The sequence below is a fragment of the Oncorhynchus gorbuscha genome, linkage group LG09 (assembly GCF_021184085.1).
Source record: "Oncorhynchus gorbuscha isolate QuinsamMale2020 ecotype Even-year linkage group LG09, OgorEven_v1.0, whole genome shotgun sequence".
NCBI classification, from domain to species: domain Eukaryota; kingdom Metazoa; phylum Chordata; class Actinopteri; order Salmoniformes; family Salmonidae; genus Oncorhynchus; species Oncorhynchus gorbuscha.
The window spans coordinates 58,182,167-58,208,454 of record NC_060181.1 but is presented as its reverse complement, the minus strand read 5'-3'; the positions used below and the strand labels follow the sequence as shown (position 1 = coordinate 58,208,454).

Here is a 26,288-nt window from a genome sequence, read left to right as displayed (position 1 = left end):
TTAACTATTGTCTTTCTCTCTCATTGTGTCAACTACTCACCACACTTTATGAACTGCAGTGCTAGCTAGCTGTAGCTTATGCTTTCAGTACTAGATTCATTCTCTGATCCTTTGATTGGATGGACAAGACGTTCATTCATACAGAAAATGCTCTGATAGGATGGAGGACGCCCTCCGGAAGATGTCATAATTACTGTGTAAGTCTATGGAAGGGGTGAGAACCACGAGCCTCCTAGGTTTACTTTGGAAGCCAATGTACCCAGAGGAGAATGGAAAATAGCTGTCCTCCGGCTACACCATGGTGCTACACTAGAGTGCTGTTGAAGCTACTGTAGACCATTATTGCAAAACAGTGTGTTTAATTTGGTTATTTGGTGATATTTATAGAATAGTTTTATCTAAAAAGGATAACTGAGGAGCTCCATTGGTTCCAATGTTCCATAGTCACAAAGTGTCTCAAAGTAGGATTTGCTAATCTAGGACCAGTTTTTCCTATTGCATAATGAATAAGATTATATGGACAGGTCAGCACTCACACTATTTGAATACAGGCCAATAAAAGTATTCCCTGACAGAAATGTAGGAAAATACAGGGCTAAGCTCACCATGGCTACATTAACTAGGCAGCAACAACAGCATAAAACACGATGTTTAAATGTCAATGGTATGGAGACAATTCTGGACACAATTTGCTGGATAGAATTTCAACCACTCAAAGAATGGCCCTTGTATGCAGCCACTAAAACTAAGATTCACTTTTCACAGAATAATTTAGGCTTAGTTGTGACAAACAGGGGAGAGAAATATGAAAAGCTGCAGGAATCTCTGCTATGTCTGTTCAAGTGAAATCCTCACACATACAGAATCTCTCTCACGATACAGTAGACAAAACCATTCTTTAAGATTTCATCCTGTTTTCCTCCTTTGTGGATGTTTTTAACATGCGTCAATAATTCATTTGACTCTACAGGGGAATGTTTGACTTGAATAACACAATTTTAGGCCTAATCACTGCAATATTGTGAATGTTCATGGCTTTGGCCGAGACAAAATTGGACAGCAGAACACTAGAATGACAACAGCCAGTCCGGCGCCGACTGAGATGGCCGCCTCGCTTCGCGTTCCTAGGAAACTATGCAGTTTTTTGTTTTTTTACGTGTTATTTCTTACATTAGTACCCCAGGTCATCTTAGGTTTCATTACATACAGTCGAGAAGAACTACTGAATATAAGATCAGCGTCAACTCACCATCAGTACGACCAAGAATATGTTTTCCGCGACGCGGATCCTGTGTTCTGCCTTACAAACAGGACAACGGAATGGATCGCATGCAGCGACCCAAGGAAACGACTCCGAAAAAGAGGGAAACGCGGCGGTGTTCTGGTCAGACTCCGAAAAAGGGCACATCGCGCACCACATCCCAGTATTCTTCTTGCCAATGTCCAGTCTCTCGACAACAAGGTTGATGAAATCCGAGCAAGGGTGGCATTCCAGAGGGACATCAGAGACTGCAACGTTCTCTGCTTTACGGAAACATGGCTTACTGGAAAGACGCTATCCAGGGCGGTGCAGCCAACGGGTTTCTCCACGCATCGCGCGGACAGAAACAAACATCTCTCTGGTAAGAAGAGTGGCGGGGGCATATGCCTCATGACTAACGGGACATGGTGTGATGAAGGAAACATACAGGAACTCAAATCCTTCTGTTCACCTGATTTAGAATTCCTCACAATCAAATGTGGACCGCATTATCTTCCAAGAGAATTCTCTTCGATTATAATCACAGCCGTATATATCCCCCCCCAAGCAGACACATCGATGGCTCTGAACGAACTTTATTTAACTCTTTGCAAACTGGAAAACATTTATCCGGAGGCTGCATTCATTGTAGCTGGGGATTTTAACAAAGCCAATCTGAAAACAAGACTCCCTAAATTTTATCAGCATATCGATTGCGCAACCAGGGGTGGTAAAACCTTGGATCATTGTTACTCTAACTTCCGCGACGCATATAAGGCCCTGCCCCGCCCCCTTTTTGGAAAAGCTGACCACGACTCCATTTTGCTGATCCCTGCCTACAGGCAGAAATTAAAACATGAGGCTCCCACGCTGAGGTCTGTCCAACGCTGGTCAGACCAAGCTGACTCTACACTCCAAGACTGCTTCCATCACGTGGACTGGGACATGTTTCGTATTGCGTCAGATGGGAATATTGACGAATACGCTGATTCGGTGTGCGAGTTCATTAGAACGTGCGTCGAAGATGTCGTTCCCATAGCAACGATAAAAACATTCCCTAACCAGAAACCGTGGATTGATGGCAGCATTCGCGTGAAACTGAAAGCGCGAACCACTGCTTTTAATCAGGGCAAGGTGACTGGTAACATGTCCGAATATAAACAATCAGCTATTCCCTCCGCAAGGCTATCAAACAAGCTAAGCGTCAGTACAGAGACAAAGTGGAATCTCAATTCAATGGCTCAGACACAAGAGGCATGTGGCAGGGTCTACAGTCAATCACGGACTACAAGATGAAATCCAGCCCAGTCACGGACCAGGATGTCTTGCTCCCAGGCAGACTAAATAACTTTTTGCCCGCTTTGAGGACAATACAGTGCCACTGACACGGCCTGCAACGGAAACATGCGGTCTCTCCTTCACTGCAGCCGAGGTGAGTAAGACATTTAAACGTGTTAACCCTCGCAAGGCTGCAGGCCCAGACAGCATCCCCAGCCGCGCCCTCAGAGCATGCGCAGACCAGCTGGCCGGTGTGTTTACGGACATTTTCAATCAATCCCTATACCAGTCTGCTGTTCCCACATGCTTCAAGAGGGCCACCATTGTTCCTGTTCCCAAGAAAGCTAAGGTAACTGAGCTAAACGACTACCGCCCCGTAGCACTCACTTCCGTCACCATGAAGTGCTTTGAGAGACTAGTCAAGGACCATATCACCTCCACCCTACCTGACACCCTAGACCCACTCCAATTTGCTTACCGCCCAAATAGGTCCACAGACGATGCAATCTCAACCACACTGCACACTGCCCTAACCCACCTGGACAAGAGGAATACCTATGTGAGAATGCTGTTCATCGACTACAGCTCGGCATTCAACACCATAGTACCCTCCAAGCTCGTCATCAAGCTCGAGACCCTGGGTCTCGACCCCGCCCTGTGCAACTGGGTACTGGACTTCCTGACGGGCCGCCCCCAGGTGGTGAGGGTAGGCAACAACATCTCCTCCCCGCTGATCCTCAACACGGGGCCCCACAAGGGTGCGTTCTGAGCCCTCTCCTGTACTCCCTGTTCACCCACGACTGCGTGGCCACGCACGCCTCCAACTCAATCATCAAGTTTGCGGACGACACAACAGTGGTAGGCTTGATTACCAACAACGACGAGACGGCCTACAGGGAGGAGGTGAGGGCCCTCGGAGTGTGGTGTCAGGAAAATAACCTCACACTCAACGTCAACAAAACTAAGGAGATGATTGTGGACTTCAGGAAACAGCAGAGGGAACACCCTCCTATCCACATCGATGGAACAGTAGTGGAGAGGGTAGCTAGTTTTAAGTTCCTCGGCATACACATCACAGACAAACTGAATTGGTCCACTCACCACTCACACTGACTCACACTGACAGCGTCGTGAAGAAGGCGCAGCAGCGCCTATTCAACCTATTCAAAGAAATTTGGCTTGTCACCAAAAGCACTCACAAACTTCTACAGATGCACAATCGAGAGCATCCTGGCGGGCTGTATCACCGCCTGGTACGGCAACTGCTCCGCCCTCAACCGTAAGGCTCTCCAGAGGGTAGTGAGGACTGCACAACGCATCACCGGGGGCAAACTACCTGCCCTCCAGGACACCTACACCACCCGTTGTTACAGGAAGGCCATAAAGATCATCAAGGACATCAAACACCCGAACCACTGCCTGTTCACCCCGCTATCATCCAGAAGGCGAGGTCAGTACAGGTGCATCAAAGCTGGGACCGAGAGACTGAAAAACAGCTTCTATCTCAAGGCCATCAGACTGTTAAACAGCCACCACTAACATTGAGTGGCTGCTGCCAACACACTGTCATTGACACTGACCCAACTCCAGCCATTTTAATAATGGGAATTGATGGGAAATGATGTAAATATATCACTAGCCACTTTAAACAATGCTACCTTATATAATGTTACTTACCCTACATTATTCATCTCATATGCATATGTATATACTGTACTCTACATCATCGACTGCATCCTTATGTAACACATGTATCACTAGCCACTTTAACTATGCCACTTTGTTTACTTTGTCTACACACTCATCTCATATGTATATACTGTACTCGATACCATCTACTGTATGCTGCTCTGTACCATCACTCATTCATATATCCTTATGTACATGTTCCTTATCCCCTTACACTGTGTATAAGACAGTAAGACAGTAGTTTTGGAATTGTTAGTTAGATTACTTGTTGGTTATCACTGCATTGTCGGAACTAGAAGCACAAGCATTTCGCTACACTCGCATTAACATCTGCTAACCATGTGTATGTGACAAATAAAATGTGATTTTATTTGATTTGATTTAGCCCTGAGTGGCAGCCATGTGCTTTCCTCTTTTGTCTGCCCCTCCATCACCAAACTACGCATACCCTCCGATGTCCCAAACACACAGAAGCTCTGTCGAGACAGCCTGTACCAGCCACCCTCACAGCTGAGAGAACAATGTGGAGGCCTACATTTTACCACCACCACCACTAGGGTAGCAAAAGGAGGGTATATAACGGGAAACTTTCTAAGTTCACCAGTAAACAACCAGAATTTCAGTATCTTTCAAGGATTTATGTAATATATCACAAGACATCTAGTGGCCCCTTTGAGTACTTCAGATTATCTCAGGTGTCTGTAATAATCTAGCCCTCTGTGACTTTATCACATGTAAAATACATGAAATAATTAAATAAGATGCAAACATTTTTTTAATAGAATGACAAAGCTGTAAACCATCAATTTAGTGAATACCAATAGGTGTTTAATATGAGGTTTTAAGCATGAAATATCCTTAATATATATATTTTTTGAAACTTGTATTTATTCTACTGTCAGTATGTATTTGTTGTCAATGTTTTGGCGTCAAACTGGTGGCGGTTATGTAAAAAGTCAATAGTTGGAAGAGATGCATAGTTAATAAAAAATAATGGCATTGATTAAATACTTTTTAAATGTATTCATTTATTTTCTTTTGAACCATACAGTCTATCAACTAGAAACTCATTGACAATATGGACACAGATATAATAAATTAATACTATATATTAATACATTTTTTAACGTTATTCAAGTATAAATGACCAAAGTTACGATAGATTGCCATAGATTCTGTTAATTACCAAAATTACTGAAGATTTAGCTAACTTTGGTAAATTACAATTCGGTAGAATTGTTATATTTGTTTAATCTTTCATTTCCCGAGAGGTAAATGACATGGGACAAGCTGCCTTTTGGAGCTCAAAGTCCTGATTAAACATTGCTCTTATTAAAGAACAGTGTGCTTGAGAAAGAAGCAGAAGTAATAAAGTGGTACATTCTTGTCACAGTTTACTTTTTGCGTAAGCCTCTCAATTAAATGTGGTTTACATCAATTGGATTTTGGTCTGAAGAGCAAAACCACCGCCTGCTGTGGGAGCTTTTTGAAGGAAAGGTCGGTGGCCATGTTCCTCCGTCTCTGGCTGGATGCTATGCCAGATCTGATGACAGGAACATCAATGAAGTGCATTCCAATTGCTTGGGAATCTGTAAATGTGCAAGGCGTTATCATCAACTGAGCGATAGTATAGATAGATGGTCCATGCAATTGAACATATCAGTGGGAGTAAGACATGTTTAGTCCTCCAAGTCCTCCACGTCTTGCTCCACATGAGCAAGATGTGACTTAGCCTATCAAAAAGGATAACGTCATAATTATATAACACATTTACTTCGAATTACAATGGCATGATAACATACTATGTAGCAGTGTTGGGGTCAACTCCAACTCCTTTAATTCAGAAAGTAAACCGAATTCCAATTCCAAAATGTCCTAATTGAAAAGCATTGAAGTGAATTGGAATTTCAGTGTACTTCCTGAATTGACTGGAATTTAAATGGAATTGCCCCCAACCCTGCTATGTAGTAAAATATAACAAATATAAAACATGTACACTGTATAGGTAGGCCTAGTGAAGTAAGATTGCCCCACAAATGCTGACAAAGACGAGTCAGCAAATTGGGTACGTGTAGTGCTAGGTTCACCACCTGTAGCCTACATTATTGATGATTGAAAAAGCTCAGTTTGCTGTGGATACTGTCTCCGCTTTTCAGACTAGTGGTTAGCGCAGCCAGGGCAGTGTGCTTGGGCCCACTCTGTACTGACTTTTACTGACTCTCTGACTAGCTGGCCGGTGTGTTGGCGTGTGGCCGAGCTCGTAGGGCTCCTGCCAACTGGTAGCCGGCATTGGAGTCAGTGGTGAGGAGTAGCTGAGGCAGTTTAGCCTAGCCGCCCCAGAGAGTACAAGGCAAGGACATGCTAGTGTGATTAACACTGGCCAAAAAAGACAGCTCTGTTTGGCAGCTGGCTGTCTCCTCCAGCTCAGCAGATAGAGCTGTATCTAGAGCTGGGAGCCGCAAGAGGGATGTGAGTCCAGCTCACACAGCCTGAGTCTTCACAGTCAGTTACCCTTGGCTCTGGGCTCTGATCACTACATTAAGAGAGAGGGAACTGGTGGAATGTGAAAGTAGTACTCCCCAGACAGAACAGTTGGAAGGTAAAGGTAAAACTTGACCCTAGAAAGTAAGAGGTCTCTGCGCTGGGAAGTAAGACATCAGAGGAATAGAGCTTGAGGGTCCTGCTGTGAGGAACGAAACTCTGAAGGGATGTAGGTATGTAGCTGTAGCGCTCCCCAAAGACAGAGTGCTAAATCTCAGAGGGAAGACAGTACACTGAAACATTAGACTCTCTTCATGTGGTTCTAGTCTGCCAGAGGGACAAGATATGGCCCGCAGTTCAGCTTCGCTCCATCTCCAACTCATAAAATACATAACACCTTCAATGCATCAGAGTTAGGACATTGAAATATATGGGCCACTACGTATCTTTAGACGTAGTTGAAAGCCTCTTGCCAATAATTAATGACAGACGAAAGGCATGTAAGCCTATTTTACAGGTTGACACACAGATAGGAATACTCTTAACTCTGAAAATGTCTCAAGGACAAATTGATTTGGCAGTAGAAGCTAAAGTGAAATGTCAATGTCATGTTTCAATGTGATATTACGAAGTGAAATATCTCCCATGCTGGCCATACCAATTTCCTAAGTGCTTCTTCAAGAGTTCTCCTTTAAAAACCCATATTGTGCCCTTATGGTTGCTGCTGTGCACCCTGCCAACTGCACCTCCTAGCTGTTAAGAGGCTAACAGGAGGAACCCTCCATAAAACCAGCGTATATCCTCAAAGAGAATACCAATTAATCCAGACAAGTTTAATTTTACAACTACATAATCCACTGAGCTCCCGGTGCCTTGAGCCACAAATCCATAAACGTCAGTGAGGCCTACTGGCAATGTGACCTTTTTAAATAAAGTGTTCACATCAAAGTCCAGAGGCCAAAGCTAACCAGTATCCCACTTCCGGAATGCCAGACCATAAAAAAAAGTGTACTTAGAAGGGATTAAAAAGGCCAGTTCCGTACAGCAGATTTGGATGAGGTGGAGTAGTGGTAGGAGTAAAGAAGGGGAAGGAGTGAATTAGCAAATGGTGTGTTTGTGGACCCTGGCAATGCGGGGCTCCTAGAGGCAGCCTAATGACTGCGCTCCGTCTGGTACGGGGGCCAAGTTTCCCTGACTCCTTTTAAGTTGCCTCAAGACCACAGCTACCATGTTATGAGGAACATATGCCCAGCAATCATGCAATTATACAATTATCAAGATTATTCCTGACACTAATTTCCATGACATGTCTCTCTGTGGACTTTTGATATGCTTTTGTAAAGCATTTATTGGCGTCATTCTCTTTACAGGGAATGGGGGTTGACTTGAATTATTGCTGGTCTCTCTGTCATGTTTTCTCTAGAAATGCTCTACTGGTTAATGCTGTCTCAATGGTGACTGTTGTGACCCATCCATAACGAATACAAATAGATTTGATGAGTTAAATGAGGAATTGGGGGGGGTGCTCAAAACAATTCCAAACACAGCAGTAAGCAGTAAGCGTTATCCAATATCTGAAACAATTCCAAACACAGCAGTAAGCAATATTACATATCCAGTCATATCCAATTCCGATATAAAAGCTCATCTTTGTGCATAAGTCAGATATGAATGTGCCATGAGGAAACAATCACATTTTCACAAATTAAAAGGGAATTTTGACTCAACTGTATCGGACCAGATGGTAGATTTAAGCATTATTTCTCTGTCCAATACCATTTGGAAGCATAATACAATCTTTATTCACACCAGAACAGACGGTTCATTTAATATTTTATGTGCAATATGTTACAATCGACGCACGGAGACCCGTTCTGATTAGTATGACCGTTTCCAGGACTACTGTGTTACTAACCTTATTCCAGGCCCCCCTTAGCACTGACTTTACAAACACATTGATATTTTCAGGGGAAATAAAGAAGTATCAAATACCTGGTTTCCCGTTTATTACGCAAATGTAACATTTATTTACAGAGTAATAATTGAATATCTAAAACCAAAGCCTTTTTGTTGCTTCCACTCTTTCATTCCAATGAATGGCCAATTCTTGATTTACAGATTGAAACAATTGGAATTGGAATTCCTCTGCTAGTCACTTAAAAAGATGCTGATATATATATATACTGTAAATGACCATTTGTTTTTTCTATATCTACCTACTGCCGGAGGTCCTGCTGGCTTTAGTGAGTGACCCCATCTATAAGGACAACAGAGTGACTGAATGACCACCACTAATGACTGCCACCAAGAAATCAAAGGCTGAGGCAGCTCATCTGTCCTGACCTGAATAGAGGAGAGGAGTGGCTGACTTTTATTATCCAGCATGGGTAAGGGGGCGAGACCAGTTTTTGCTTGATGGATAGTGTCTAACTGGGGAAAGAGCTGGGGGAAATGGTGATGTAGCTTATTCCCGTCATTTACATCCAACAGCTCAGCTACTGCAAGCAGTCCTGTGTGTGTTCGCCTCTGAATGTGACTAGGGTTGCAGATTTTGGGGAATATTCAGAGGTGGAAACTTTCCGTTGGAATAAACAGGACTATATGGGAATTAACAGGAATATATGGGAATTAGTGAAAATGTATGCAAATTAATATTAACACCATTTAAATGTAGATGTTTTTTTCATTGGATATATTTACCATATCATATGGAGACAGAAATATAATAATTTTAACTTATCATAAGTAGACATAATTGCAAAGGATGAAATCCTTCCAATATATATATACAATTTTAAAAAGTTATGAATTTAACTTTATTTAAATTAGTTGACTCTTCACATGGGATGATTATACTGAACAACGAAAGAAAGGGAATATTGAATGTTTTCTAATGATCAGTCACATCTCCAAAAAACATCTTCAACATCTTCTAGAAACTAAAGCTTTGGTTGTCTTCCTCTCAGGCTTCCATGTCTTCTCCCTGGACCACCTCAATGTCCACCTCTTGAACATTAGACTCTGAGGCCTCATCTTCACTGTCACTTCCCAACCTTCTTGAGGATGGCTCGTTGTCAGGCTCAAAAAGCCTCAAATTTTCCCGGATGGCCACCAATTTTTCAACCCTGGTATTGGTCAGCCTGTTGCGTGCTTTGGTGTGTGTGTTCCCAAACAAGGACCAGTTGCGCTCTGAGGCGGCTGATGTTGGTGGGATTTGGAGGATGATGGAGGCAACAGGGGAAAGAGCCTCAGATCCAAGAAGTCCCTTCCACCAGGTGGCTGATGAGATATGTTGGCACGACTGCCATATTGCATATTCATCCCAAAGCCCTTACTTAGAAGTGTATTTCGCCAGACTGCCAGAACCTTGCCCTCATCCAGGCCAAGGTGACGACACACAGTAGTGATGACACCATAGGCCTTGTTGATCTCTGCACCAGACAGGATGCTCTTGCAAGCATACTTGGGGTCCAACATGTACTCTGTGGCGTGTGTGGGCTTCAGGCAGAAGTATTCACGCTTTTTGATGTACTTCAGAACTGCAGTTTTCTCTGCTTGGAGCTACAGAGAAGTAGGCAGGGCAGTAATGATTTCTTCTCATACATCTGCAAGCAGAATCTGAACATCAGACAGGATGGTATTGTCTCTCTCAATCCATGCAATGGCTTCTGCTATAGGTTTCAGTAGTTTCAGGCTGCTTACCACTCTCTCCTAAAATACATAATCCAGGAGGATCCTCTTGATAGGGCTGTCCATATCGGCAGACTGTGATATGGTCATTTCTTGGAGAGACTCCTTCCCCTCCAGGAGACTGTCAAACATAATGACAACACCACCCCAATGGGTGTTGCTCGGCAGCTTCAATGTAGTGCTCTTATTCTTCTCACTTTGCTTGGTAAGGTAGATTGCTGCGATAACTTGATGACGATTCACATACCTAATAATTTCCTTGGCTCTGTTGTAGATTGTATCCATTGTTTTCAGGCCATGGTGACCTTGAGGAGCAGATTCAATGCATGAGCAGCACAGCCAATGGGTGTGATGTGAGGGTAGGACTCCTCCACTTTAGACCATGCAGCCTTCATGTTTGCAGCGTTGTCTGTCACCAGTGCAAATACCTTATGTGGTCCAAGGTCATTGATGACTGCCTTCAGTTCATCTGCAATGTAGAGACCGGTGTGTCTGTTGTCCCTTGTGTCTGTGCTCTTGTAGAATACTGGTTGAGGGGTGGAGATGATGTAGTTAATTATTCCTTGCCCATGAACATTCGACCACTCACCAGAGATGATTGCAATACAATCTGCTTTCTCTATGATTTTCTTGACCTTCACTTGAACTCTGTTGAATTCTGCATCCAGCAAATTAGTAGATAAAGCATGTCTGGTTGGAGGGGTGTATGCTGGGTGAGGAACATTCAGAAATCTCTTCCAATCCACATTGCCTGTGAGCATCAGATGTGAACCAGTTGCATACACAGGTCGAGCAAGACATTCATCAGCATTTCTCTTACTACGTTCCTCTATTGAGTAAAAAAAACTTCTGATTCCTGGAGGACCATGAGCTGTTGCTATCGATATGGTGTCTGATGAATCATTTACACCTCTAATAGAAGTAGAGGGACTTTTGTCAGAGGTTGCTTGTTGTGAGTGCTGAGGGAACTTTATGCACCTGGCCAAATGATTCTGCATCTTTGCTGCATTCTTCACATATGATTTGGCACAGTATTTGCAAATGTACACAGCTTTTCCTTCTAAATTAGCTACAGTGGAATGTCTCCACATATCAGATAGTGCCTGTGACATTTTCCTGTAAAGATTAGTAAAAAATAATGAGTACAAATAAATAAATACAATTCCATGTACATATAGTAAACATGTAGTCCTTGGCTCAGACAGTGTAGTAGTGTGGGCTCAATAGCATCTCATTAGTGTGCAAGATCTTGAGAATCAGCTGTACATATGATGGAAGAGTGCACTGCACATGTGATGGAAGAATGAGCTGTGCATTCAGAGGGTTGCAATTACTTTGAATTGGGGGTAGTTAAACCAAAATATGCCACAAGACCAATAATTGTCTTATGTGTATCCCCCCCAAAATATTCACTGTTATAAGCTAACTTTTTTGATGAATTTAAGCTAAATTCCCCAAATTCCCAGGCTTAACTTCCCATGGAAAATTTCCGAAACATTCCGGAAACTTAACTGAAAGTTTCCGACCCTTTGCAACCCTAGTGGTGACTGACTGGGCTGACACACAATGGGTGTCTGGTAATCAGAGATTGATTCATAACATGTTAGACAGGTTTCAACACCTTTACTGAAAACATTACATTGGCTTTCAACATCGCTATTCAAGATTGCAAACTAGAAATAGAACTAGGACAGTATCATAGTAACCCTTGCGGGAGACTACTGTATCGCCGACTACTGTGATTCATTGCCTCTACAGCAGAGATCATCAACTAGATTCAAACGTGGGATGATTTTTTCTTGAGCAGATAGTCAGGGGACCGAAACATAATTACAAATAATTTGTAGACTGCAAAACAGATATAACATTTGACTAAAACATCATAATTTCAAACCTTGCGTACATTTCTATACTATCACATATCTGTCTACTATGCATGGGAATACTTTGAAACAGATTTCCAAAATGAAAATCAATTGGAGCTGATTAGCTGGTGTTTATATAGTATTTTATGTCCAAATAAAATGTCATAAAAATAATAATAATGATATTATATTCTTTGCTTAAAAATCACACGTGGGCCACCCTGCCGTACAGTATTAATCAAATCAAATGTTATTTGTCACATACACATGGTTAGCAGAAGTTAATGCGAGTGTAGCGAAATGCTTATGCTTCTAGTTCTGACAATGCAGTAATAACCAACAAGTAATCTAACTAACAATTCCAAAACTACTGTCTTATACACACAAGTGTAGGGGGATAAATAATATGTACATAAAGATATATGAATGAGTGATGGTACAGAGCAGCATAGGCAAGATACAGTAGATGGTATAGAGTACAGTATATACAGTGCCTTGCGAAAGTATTCGGCCCCCTTGAACTTTGCGACCTTTTGCCACATTTCAGGCTTCAAACATAAAGATATAAAACTGTATTTTTTTGTGAAGAATCAACAACAAGTGGGACACAATCATGAAGTGGAACGATACTTATTGGATATTTCAAACTTTTTTAACAAATCAAAAACTGAAAAATTGGGCGTGCAAAATTATTCAGCCCCTTTACTTTCAGTGCAGCAAACTCTCTCCAGAAGTTCAGTGAGGATCTCTGAATGATCCAATGTTGACCTAAATGACTAATGATGATAAATACAATCCACCTGTGTGTAATCAAGTCTCCGTATAAATGCACCTGCACTGTGATAGTCTCAGAGGTCCGTTAAAAGCGCAGAGAGCATCATGAAGAACAAGGAACACACCAGGCAGGTCCGAGATACTGTTGTGAAGAAGTTTAAAGCCGGATTTGGATACAAAAAGATTTCCCAAGATTTAAACATCCCAAGGAGCACTGTGCAAGTGATAATATTGAAATGGAAGGAGTATCAGACCACTGCAAATCTACCAAGACCTGGCCGTCCCTCTAAACCTTCAGCTCATACAAGGAGAAGACTGATAAGAGATGCAGCCAAGAGGCCCATGATCACTCTGGATGAACTGCAGAGATCTACAGCTGAGGTGGGAGACTCTGTCCATAGGACAACAATCAGTCGTATATTTCACAAATCTGGCCTTTATGGAAGAGTGGCAAGAAGAAAGCCATTTCTTGAAGATATCCATAAAAAGTGTCATTTAAAGTTTGCCACAAGCCACCTGGGAGACACACCAAACATGTGGAAGAAGGTGCTCTGGTCAGATGAAACCAAAATTGAACTTTTTGGCAACAATGCAAAATGTTATGTTTGGCGTAAAAGCAACACAGCTCATCACACTGACCACACCATCCCCACTGCAGCAACATGGTTTGGGCCTGCTTTTCTTCAGCAGGGACAGGGAAGATGGTTAAAATTGATGGGAAGATGGATGGAGCCAAATACAGGACCATTCTGGAAGAAACCCTGATGGAGTCTGCAAAAGACCTGAGACTGGGACGGAGATTTGTCTTCCAACAAGACAATGATCCAAAACATAAAGCAAAATCTACAATGAAATGGTTCAAAAATAAACATATCCAGGTGTTAGAATGGCCAAGTCAAAGTCCAGACCTGAATCCAATCGAGAATCTGTGGAAAGAACTGAAAACTGCTGTTCACAAATGCTCTCCATCCAACCTCACTGAGCTCGAGCTGTTTTGCAAGGAGGAATGGGAAAAAAATTCAGTCTCTCGATGTGTAAAACTGATAGAGACATAAACCAAGCGACTTACAGTTGTACGGGGTGGTAGTCGTTTAGCTCAGTTACCTTAGCTTTCTTAGGTACAGGAACAATGGTGGCCCTCTTGAAGCATGTGGGAACAGGAGACTGGGATAGGAATTGATTGAATAAGTCCGTAAACACACCAGCCAGCTGGTCTGCGCATGCTCTGAGGCCGCGGCTGGGGATGCCGTCTGGGCCTGCAGCCTTGCGAGGGTTAACACGTTTAAATGTTTTACTCACCTCGGCTGCAGTGAAGGAAAGGCCGCATGTTTTGGTTGCAGGCCGTGTCAGTGGCACTGTATTGTCCTCAAAGCGGGCAAAAAAGTAATTTAGTCTGCCTGGGAGCAAGACATCCTGGTCCGTGACGGGGCTGGTTTTCTTTTTGTAATCCGTGATTGACTGTAGACCCTGCCACATACCTCTCGTGTCTGAGCCGTTGAATTGAGATTCTACTTTGTCTCTATACTGACGCTTAGCTTGTTTGATTGCCTTGCGGAGGGAATAGCTACACTGTTTATATTCCGTCATGTTTCCGGTCACCTTGCCCTGATTAAAAGCAGTGGTTCGCGCTTTCAGTTTCACACGAATGCTGCCATCAATCCACGGTTTCTGGTTTGGGAATGTTTTAATCGTTGCTATGGGAACGACATCTTCAACGCACGTTCTAATGAACTCGCACACCGAATCAGTGTATTCGTCAATGTTGTTGTCTGACGCAATACGAAACATATCCCAGTCCACGTGATGGAAGCAGTCTTGGAGTGATGAATCAGATTGGTCGGACCAGCGTTGGACAGACCTCAGCGTGGGAGCTTCTGGTTTTAGTTTCTGTCTGTATGCAGGGATCAACAAAATGGAGTCGTGGTCAGCTTTTCCGAAAGGAGGGCAGGGCAGGGCAGGGCCTTATATGCGTCGGGGAAGTTAGAATAGCAATAATCCAAGGTTTTGCCAGCCCTGGTTGCGCAATCGATATGCTGATACAATTTAGGGAGTCTTGTTTTCAGATTAGCCCTGTTAAAATCCCCAGGTACAATGAATGCAGCCTCAGGATGTGTGGATTCCAGTTTGCAAAGAGTCAAATAAAGTTCGTTCAGAGCCATCGATGTGTCTGCTTGGGGGGAATATATACGGCTGTGATTATAATCGAAGAGAATTCCCTTGGTAGATATGCGGTCGACATTTGATTGTGAGGAATTCTAAATCAGGCGAACAGAAGGACTTGAGTTCCTGTATATTGTTGTGGCCACACCACGTCTCGTTAGCCATAAGGCCTACGCCCCCGCCCCTCTTCTTACCAGAAAGATGTTTGTTTCTGTCGGCGCGATGCGTGGAGAAACCAGTTGGCTGCACCGACTCCGATAACGTCTCTCCAGTGAGCCATGTTTCCGTGAAGCAAAGAACGTTACAGTCTCTGATGTCCCTCTGGAATGCTACCCTTGCTCGGATTTCATCAACCTTGTTGTCAAGAGACTGGACATTGGCGAGAAGTATACTGGGGAGTGGTGCACGATGTGCCCGTCTCCAGAGTCTGACCAGAAGACCACTTCGTTTCGCTCTTTTACGAAGTAGTTTTTTTGGGTTGCCGGCTGGGATCCATTCCGTTGTCCTGGGTGAAAGGCAGAACGCAGGATTATCTTTGCGAAAGTCATATTCTTGGTTGTACTGATGGTGAGTTGACGCTGCTCTTATATTCAGTAGTTCTTCTCGACTGTATGTAATGAAACCTAAGATGACCTGGGGTACTAATGTAAGAAATAACACGTAAAAAAAAAACTGCATAGTTTCCTAGGAACGCGAAGCGAGGTGGCCATCTCTGTCGGCGCCGGAAGTAGGAAGAATAAGGTCCCAATTCAACGGATATGTGTTCAGAGTAAGGGCCTGCAGTTACATTCCTCATACAGTCCTGAACTGTGGCTCTTACTGTCATATGGGGTGTCCCAAATTCCCTATATAGTGCATTAACTTAGACCAGGGCCCCTACATAGGGAATAGGGTACCATTTGGGACGCATACTGAGAGAGGGTGTGGGAGAGATGTGAGAGGTGTAACCTGACACAGAAGGAAGATAGCCAGTGTCTATTTGTATTCACAGTTTGTCGACTGTTATATTAACAGAGGCAAGCCGCAGCCTGATCTCAAGGAGATCCCGTAAAAAGAAGAGCAAATTGACTCAACTGTATGAAACAGCCCCTGGACAAGGCAAACATGAGCAGAAGATACTTAACTACTGTACTGCTATATAGTACCTATTATGCTACTTAGCTACAACTGTTCCTTCCTATAGTAGGAGAGTCTAGACCAGACAAACATAGCCTCGTATTAGCATATGTCATGTTTATAAAAAGATAGATCCTGGTCTATGTTTGCTAGAGGTGAGTCAGAAATGAATTAGCACTGCTGAGTGACTCACACAAAAAAATGGATTCCCTGTTACAATGGAAAATGGTTAATAATCCAAAAGGTTACATGGGCGAGCCAGAACAACACCTGCATCCTGATGGGGATGTCAAAGTGACAATAACAGTGGTGTCAAATATTATACCAGTTCAAAATCCTCCAGCGTTGTTCTCACTGCAATGATAAGGCTTAACTGTTCATTATCCTAGCCCCCTTTCTAGTCCAACATTTTACATGTTGAAACAGAGACTGTGGTATTGGTTACTTACAGCCAATAAAGACTGTTTATAAACACTGAAAACATGGAGCCATGGTGCTTATACATGTGTGTGTGTGTGTGTGTGTGTGTGTGTGTGTGTGTGTGTGTGTGTGTGTGTGTGTGTGTGTGTGTGTGTGTGTGTGTGTGTGTGTGTGTGTGTGTGTGTGTGTGTGTGTGTGTGTGTGTGTGTGTGTGTGTGTGTGTGTGTGTGTGTGTGTGTGTGTGTATACGCACTACGCCTATACCCTGAGCCTCAAGCAAATGACTCAAAGGCAAATGGTCAATGACAGTGACAGTGACACCAGTTTATGACCATATATAGTGTATGTTCGAACTGCTTTCTCTCTACAAATGTTGGCTCAGATGATGAAATGTTTATGAACAGCAATGAAATTAGCCATATTTCTTGTGCTTTCTTCTCAACTCTATGTGCATATTTCTACCTCTTAACTTGAGATGTAAAATTACTATGTAGGCCTATTATGACAAACCCTTTGATATTGCCATTGAACTTCCAATAATATCCTTTGTCATTCTGAATAAAAAGTAGGTCTAAACAATTCATAGATGGCCATAAAACCAGACAAATAATGGAGATAGGTTGAGACAGGGATATGTGTGAAATAAGCTATCCTAAGGGAAACATGTTGCTGCACAATGATCAAAGTGACCATGTCGTGGTTGCAGCAGTTCAGTCATAACTCAACATACCTGGTTCCTTCTTGCTCCCCTTCCCTCCGTCTCTGTTCTTCTTCAGCACTGCCTTGAACATGGTCTGATTCTTGGAATCCTCTCACTCTCCCCCTGCAAAAACAAAACATTTTGACACTCAAGAGAGAGCAGAACAGGCAGAGAGTGAGTGAGCGAGTCTACAGAAACTTTACACGCTGATGATAACGCATCCTGCATTTCATACACTCTTCTCCTGACACTCCTCTGAGATTTTTCCCACAGCGCTCCCAATTCGGCAGGTCATCTCTAGAGGGCTGACCACGGAAAGAATGATCTAATAATTAAACAGAACTGGCAAGGTCTGCTATCTTGTTATGCAGGAAAATAGTTTGTCAGATTCTCCACATTCCACATGTAAATTGATGCTGCTGAACTTGGGCCTTTAAGCTCACTTTTCACGAAATTCTAACATTTGGATATATTCACTGAATCTTTAGAATCTGAGTCAAGAGGCATATATAGTGCATTTGGAAAGTATTCAGACCCCTTCACTTTTTACACATTTTGTTACATTACAGCCTTATTCTAAAATTAATACAAATTTTAAAAAAGATCATCAATCTACACACAATACCCCATAATGACAAAGCAAAAACAGGTTTTTACATTTTTTGCTAAATAAAAAAAAATAGAAACAGAAATATAACATTTACATAAGTATTCAGACCCTTTACTCAGTACATTTTGAAGCACCTTTGGCAGCGAATACAGCCTCGATTCTTCTTGGGTATGACGCTACAAGCTTGGCACACCTGTATTTGGAGAGTTTCTCCCATTCTTCTCTGTAGATCCTCTCAAACTCTGTCAGGTTGGATGGGGAGCGTCACAGCACAGCTATTTTTAAATCTTTCCAGGGATGTTTGGTCAGGTTCAAGCCCGAGCTTGGGCTGGGCCAATCAAGGACATTCACAGACGTGTCCCGAAGCCACACCTGCGTTGTCTTGGCTGTATGCTTGGGGTTGTTTTCTGTTGGAAGGTGAACCTTCACCCCAGTCTGAGGTCTTGAGCGCTCCGGAGCAGGTTTCCATCAAGGATCACTCTTTACTTTGCTCCGTTCATCTTTCCTCGATCCTGACTAGTCTCCCATTCCCTGCCGCTGAAAAACATCCCCACAGCATGATGCTGCCACCACCATGCTTCACAGTAGGGATGGTGCCAGGTTTCCTCCAGACTTAACGCTTGGCATGCAGGCCAAAAAGTTAAATCTTGGTTTCATCAGACCAAAGAATCTTGTTTCTCATGGTCTGAGAGTCCTTTAACTTAAGTGCCTTTTGGCAAACTCCAAGCGGGCTATCATGTGCCTTTTACTGTGGTGGCTTCCGTCTGGCAACTCTACCATAAAGGTCTGATTGGTGGAGTTCTGCAGTGATGGTTGTCCTTCTGGAAGGTTTCCCATCTTCACAGAGGATCTCTGGAGCTCTGTCAGAGTGACCATTGGGTTCTTGATTACCTCCCTGACCAAGGCCCTTCTTCCACGATTGCTCAGTTTTGCAGGGTGGCCAGCTCTAGGAAGGGTCTTGGTGGTTCCAAACTTCTTCCATTCAAGAATGATGGAGCCCACTGTGTTCTTGGGGACCTTCAATGCTGCAGAAATGTTTTGGTAACCTTATCCAGATCTGTGCCTCGACACAATCCTGTCTTGGAGCTCTACAGACAATTCCTTCAACCTCATGACTTGGTTTTTGCTCTGACATGCACTGTCAATTGTTGGACCTTATATAGACAGGTGCTTTTCCAAATCTTACCACAGGTGCACTCCAATCAAGTTGGAGAAACATCTCAAAGATGATTAATAGAAACAGGATGCACCGGAGCTCATTTTAGTCTCATAGCAAAGGGTCTGAATACGTATGTAAATAAGGTATTTATGTTTATATTTTTTATAGATTTGCAAACATTTCTATAAACCTGTTTTCACTTTGTCTGTGTGGGATATTATGTGTAGATTGATGAAAAAAGGGAAGGGGTCTGAATACTTTCAGAATACAGTGTATGCTGGTAACTTGAAGTAATATAGCTAGGTAAAAAGACCTTGGTGAATTGCATTTTGTTGTGATTTATGTTCTGCGATTCAAACATCTATTACTTTAAAAAACAGGAGTGTTACTGTTCTGGTTGGCCATGTTCTCGCATTCACAGTGCAATGCAGCCCCACATTAGAGCCCAAACTATTAACAACTCTGACTTTGTCAACACCTCATATATTGTTTTTCTTCACTCTTCACTTCCTAATAGCTGAATACATGGTGCTGAATTTGGTACTCTACTTATAGAACCAGCACATTATTCACCATGGAGATGGAGAGCGGAGGCCCTGCAAAAATGGCCGTCTTTTTGCACACAGGCTGCAAGAAGCCAGAATGTGGGCCATCAGTAAGCTAGCCTGGGGCCCAGGGGCTCCACATAGATCTCCACTGGCTCCTGGGGATGTGGAGGAAAAAACAATTGTTTTTCATTAGCAGGGAGGCCTTCCCGAGACACATCAATCCAAGCCCTCAGTTGAGACGATGTGCACTAGCCCTCTTTTGACAGACTAATGGGGATGAATGATGAAAGATGAGGGGGCAAGACAGTTACCTTGCTGGATCTGTACCACACAGCTTCTTCAAAACAGGCATAGCAGCTTTTTCACTCAATATTTTTCTAAGGCACAATGAGACTGCAAAATCCATCTGAAATCATATTGGGTGGGAATATACTGGGACTAGCCTAAATCTGTCTAGACAAACAAACTGTACAACATCAGAACACTAAAACAAAAGACAGAGGATCAGTGAGGCCAAGAAAAGCACACACAACACTCACCTTCAAAATACACATTCATGACTAGCCTATTCATTGAATTATAATGAAGGTCCATCACCTTCAGTCTGACTACATCAAGAGAGTAGCCTATTAAAACATGTAACAGTCTAAACCCTGTCAAAGATGGGACAGGGGTTCAACTAAACTATATTATACTATACCAGGGATCATTTTGCTATTTCATTCAGAATTTTAAGACCCCTTGAAATACAATCCCCAAAAAATGTGAGGACTTTCGGGCTCCCGATAGGCACGGCATATCAGTGCTGGAGGCGTCACTACAGACACCCTGGTTTGATTCCAGGCTGTATCGCAACTGGCCGTGATTGGGAGTCCCATAGGGCGACGCACAATTGACCCAGCGTCGTCCGGGTTTGGTCGGTGTAGGCCGTCTTTGTAATTAAGAATTTGTTCTCAACAGATTAAAAAATCTTTGTCGACAAAGAGTCATCTGTTCTTTCGACCAATCGATTGGTTGAAATTTTAAAATGCATATTTTCTTCGAATTGCTGCAAAGAAACCACTACTAAAGGACACCAATAATAAGAAGAGACTTGCTTGGGCCAAGAAACACGAACAATGGACATTAGTCCGGTGGAAATTTGTCCTTTGGTCTGGAGTACAAATCGGAGATTATTTGTTCCAACCTCTGTGTCTTTGTGAGACGCGGTGTGGGTGAACGGATGATCTCCGCATGTGTATTTTCCACCATAAAGCATGGAGGAGGAGGTGTTATGGTGTGGGGGTGCTTTGCTGGTGACACTGTCTGTGATTAATTTAGAATTCAAGGCACACTTAACCAACATGGCTACCACAGCATTCTGCAGCAATACACGATCCCGCAGCGATACACCATCCCGTCTGGTTTGGGCTTAGTTTGTTTTTCAACAGGACAATGACCGGACGACACTACAGTGGTAGGCTTGATTAACAGAGCAACCGCGCGCACACAAGCCTAAGATCAACATGCGCAATGCCAAGCGTTGGCTGGAGTGTTGTAAAACTTGTCGCTATTGGCCTCTGCAGCAGTGGAAACGCATTCTCTGAAGTGATAGGTACATGCAGATATGGTTGGTCGAGATCGGTGTGGAAGAACTTGACTGGCCTGCACAAAGCCCTGACCTCAACCCCATCAAACACCTTGGGGATGAATTGGAACGCAGACTGCGAGTCATGCCTAATCGCACAACATCAGTGCCCAAACTCACTAACGCTCTTGCGGCTGAATGGAAGCAAGTCCCCACAGCAATGTTTCAACATCTAGTGGAAAGCCTTCACAGAAGAGTGGAGGCTGTTATAGCAGCAAAGGGGCGACCAATTTCAAATGAATACCCATGATTTTGTAATTAGATGTTTGACGAGCAGTTGTCCACATACTTTTGGTGATTTAGTGTATGTGTATAGATACAGTGCATTCAGGCCCCATTCCTTTTTTCAATGTTTTTTTTAACTTTACAGCCTTTTTCTAAAATGGATGAAATATATTTTTTTCTTCATTAATATACACACAATACCCCATAATGACAAAACAAAAACAGGTTAAGCACTGTTAACAAATGTATACAAAAACATAAACAGAAATACCCTATTTAAATAATGCAAATGGTGGTCACACCAGATACTGACTGGTTTTCTGATCCACACCCCTACCATTTTTTAAGGTATTTGTGACCAACAGATGCATATCTGTATTGCCAGTCAAGTTCCTTATATGAACTGTAACTTATTAAAATCTTTGAAATTGTTGCATGTTGCATTTCCATTTTTGTTCAGTGTATATAGTGCTATTTATTTATTTTATTACCATTTCATGTTTTTATTTCCCTTAGTTGGAGCTCTGAGCCTTAGATTTTCATTGTACCCTGCAATCAAGGGGCGACAGGGTAGCCTAGTGGTTAGAGTGTCGGACTAGTAACTGTAAAGGTTGCAAGTTCAGATCCCAGAGCTGACAAGGTACAAATATGTTGTTCTGCTCCTGAACAGGCAGTTAACCCACTGTTCCTAGGCCATCATTGAAAATAAGAATTTGTTCTTAACTGACTTGCCTAGTAAAATAAAGGTAAATAAATAATCACACTTGTACATGTGACTATTCAACAATCTGAACCCTTCTGATTTCACTTTAAGTTCTGTCATTTTTTAATTCCATCTTCCATTGATTAGCCTGGATATCTCCTAATAACTTGCCACACGAAGGCTCTAGCTCTTTGACTGTAGCCTAGTGCCGGTTTGATGACTTGTGATTGGGCGACAACAAGCTACACGCGCCACTCTTGTGAAAAGAAACAGCACCAGTTGCATAAATTATAAAATGTTCTCTCTTTGAGGGAACCACGATGTACACCAGGGAAGGGCAAATTTGATGGGGTGGGGGACACAAAAAAACGGAACTCATCATGAGAGGTCGCAGTGGCTCGTGGGTTATGTTTACAATCACTGTATCCCACACATTCCTTTGTACTGTGGCCAAGTTCAGAGGCCAGGTGGACCCACGCTAACGCTAACTGATGTAGGGGAGAGATCCACTACTACTCCTAATCCTAGATGCTAACTTTGCTCTAAGCTTGATTGCCATTAGGCCTAACTTTTTGGTGAATTTCTGAGGCATCCAGAAATGCCTCAGAAATCAATCCATCTATTGAAGGGCAGACTGGGCTTAAAGTTAAAGGTAGAGAGCAAGAGTTAGGATATATATAGGCTAGGCTATATTCCCTGTTTTTAAATCTCCCTGTAACATATGATCTATAGGAGTTAATGGAATCAACATGTGCCTCTTTCAAGAACAAAGGGACAAAATCAACATTAAAAAACGATAAGCTTCAGGTGGAAAAAATAGTGGCTTTTAAGAAAAACTAAAGAGCAGAGCATAGGCCTACAACATACAGGATGGCTAGGCACTAAGATTGATCTAACCCTCAGTTTGATAAGCCAGTTGACTACCAACCAACCCATAACGTTTAGAAGTTGAGATATTATCTTCTTTGGGCAAAGCCCCTGGAAAGGGCCTCTCTCTATCAGAGCAGCGCTGCAAAATAAATACTGTGGCTGTCAGGCCTTTGTGGACACACTGAATTGAGGGGTAGACACTCCATTTTCACATTTGTTCTGAGGCACCGCAAAGCAAGCACCATTCCCAGAGCCACAGCCACCACTAGGCGTATGTATGGTAGAGATTCCCAGGGACCACCACCAGTCAAATATATAGGCTGGAGGTACTGGGAATTCACAATCACATTGACACACAATAGCGTATAGAATACACATTCTCCCTTAATTAAAAATATCAGGCTTAGGCCTAATTGTAAACATGTAAGAGGTTCTGGGCATATCTAATCCGTGTTTGAACTGCAATTAATGACCTTTTAGGAAATGATGTGCATAATTGCCTCACCTGTTGTACATCGCGATATCACCTTATAACTAGACCTAGTAGCTTAATCTAAGGGACGATCCTCCATTCTATGATCCTATGACCCAATAGAAAAATATCCTTTCATCTTGCAAAAAGTGGATACCAAATGGGTTCAAGTTATCATGTTGTAGCCTTTTCACTGGTCTCCCTTAATGGAGTTCACCACATACAGGTTGAGGGGAAGAAAGGAAAGTCTCACCTGCACAATGGCAAAGGCTGACATGTGCTTAATGGGGCCATCTATAAGACGGTCATCCGAGGCGCTGGACTATATATATATAACAGAAGTGGGATTGTTTTCCTGATTGCCTTCGGGGTTGGTGCCATCGACACATAGGCATGTTTGAGTGTGGAGCTGCTTTGTACTCTGTGAGATGTCAGACAATGAAGAGAGCAACCTTCAGCATGACTTCCCCTGCAGCCTGCGGTCAGTTTTTTATTTACTGCTCTCCTGATAACGGCCATCGCCACAGTCTTTTCATCCACTGATTCTACATGAATGATTCCTCTAAATTTCCCTCACCGCTGTTGTCATAGCGACAGTCGAAATTCACACCGGGCAGTCTATGACCTTTCAGTCATCTGAGAAAATAGACACTTTGCCAATAACAGTTTGTCAGATAAAGAATGCCTCTATGAAATGAGTTTTTATTTGGGGGAGATTGGGCAAATGTTCATTTCCAGCCTACATTTGACAGGTTAAAGATGATGGCCATTTTATTACTGTCAATTTATACAGAAAGAGGAAATAGGCTGTTCTGAATTCAAAGCTCACTAAAACAATGAGAAGTGAACAACACAATCCTAAACCCTGGAAGAGGAAGTGAAGGAGCAGGTATGGAAGAATGGGTGGAAGCTGTCTCAGGCATTGTGCACAATGTCTGCCCTTCACACTGGAAGCCTACAGTATGTTATGAAAGGAGGAAATGACAATGAGCAACCCTTTTTTACATTCCCAGTCCACGAGTTCCACTATGATTCACGCACATCCCAGCTCCAAAACACAACCAATGCTGTACTGTCCACAAATATGAGAGGAAGGAGTGTGTGCCTGGCTGGCTGAGATTTACAACACAACAAAGCTATTTTATTCCTGTCAAATTTCCTGAAAGTGTCGCTTTAGGAAACAAGTTGTTGACATTGGTTAAGGCAGTATCAATTAAGTTGTTAATTAACTCTTCACTGGCCATATTTGCTTCCTTATTGTACCGCAAAGGCAATGTTCTACAAATACAGCTGAAGTCAGACGTTTACATACACCTTAGCCATATACATTTAAACTCAGTTTATCACAATTCCATTTAATCCAAGTTTAAAAAATCCCTGTTTCAGGTCACTTAGGATCACCATTTTATTAAAAGAATGTGAAATGTCAGAATAATAGTAGATAGAATGATTTATTTCAGCATTTATTTCACTCATCACATTCCCAGTGTGTCAGAAGCTTACAAACACTCAATTAGTATTTGGAAGCATTGCCTTTAAACTGCTTAACTTGGGTAAAATGTTTTGGGTAGCCTTCCACAAGCTTCCCACAAGTTGGGTGAATTTTGGCCCATTCCTCCTGACAGAGCTGGTGTAATTAAGTCAGGTTTGTAGGCCTCTAAGCTCGCACACACCTTTTCAGTTCTGCCCACACATTTTCTACAGGATTGAGGTCAGGGCTTTGTGATGGCCACTCCAATACCTTGACTTTGCTGTCCTTAAGCCCTTTTGCCACAACTTTGGAAGTATGCTTGGGGTCATTATCCATTTGGAAGACCCATTTGTGACCAAGCTTTAACTTTAACTGATGTCTTCAGATGTTGCTTGAATATATCCACCTAATTGTCCTCCCTCATTATGCCATCTATTTTGTGAAGTGCACTGGTCCCTCCTGCAGCAAAGCACCCCCACAACATGATGCTGCCACCCCCCGTGCTTCACAGTTGGGATGGTGTTGTTCGGCTTGCAAGCCTCCCCCTTTTTCCTCCAAACATAACGATGGTCATTATGGCCAAAGAGTTATATTTTTGTTTTATCAGACCAGGGGACATTTCTCCAAAAAGTATGATCTTTGTCCCCATGTGCAGTTGCAAACCGTTCCTGCCAAGGATCAACCAGACCTGTGGAGGTCTACAAATTTCTCTCTGAGGTCTTGGGTGATTTATTTTGATTTTCCCATGATGACAAGCAAAGAGGCACTGAGTTTGAAGGTAGGCTTTGAAATACATCCACAGGTACACCTCCAGTTGACTCAAATTCTGTAAATTTGCCAATCAGAAGCTTCCAAAGTCATGACATCGGTTTCTGGAATTTTCCAAGCTGTTTAAAGGCACAGTCAACTCAGTGTATGTAAACTTCTGAGCCATTGGAATTGTGATACAGTGAATTATAAGTGGAATAATCTGTCTGTGAACAATTGTTGGAAAAATGGCTTGTGTCATGCACAAAGAAGATGTCCTAACCGACTTGCTAAAACTATAGTTTGTTAACAAGAAATTTGTGGAGTGGTTGAAAAACGAGTTTTAATGACTCCAACATAACTGTATGTAAACTTCCGACTTGTATGTATGTAAACTTCCGACACCTGTACTATACTAGCATTTCGGTTAACAAAGTTAATGT

The 26,288-nt window shown here is 42.7% G+C and overlaps 1 protein-coding gene across 6 annotated transcripts in view; it reads right to left on the bottom strand.

The window, feature by feature from the left end:
* Positions 1-26,288, bottom strand: part of LOC124043823 (protein TANC1-like) — a 299,125-nt gene that overhangs the window by 232,403 nt on the left and 40,434 nt on the right. For all 6 annotated transcript variants that reach the window (XM_046362829.1, XM_046362833.1, XM_046362832.1 and 3 more), the window contains one exon: positions 17,444-17,536. In XM_046362829.1, the coding sequence (XP_046218785.1) occupies positions 17,444-17,504 (61 nt within the window). In that variant the 5' untranslated portion in view covers positions 17,505-17,536. The remainder of the gene's footprint in view (positions 1-17,443; positions 17,537-26,288) is intronic.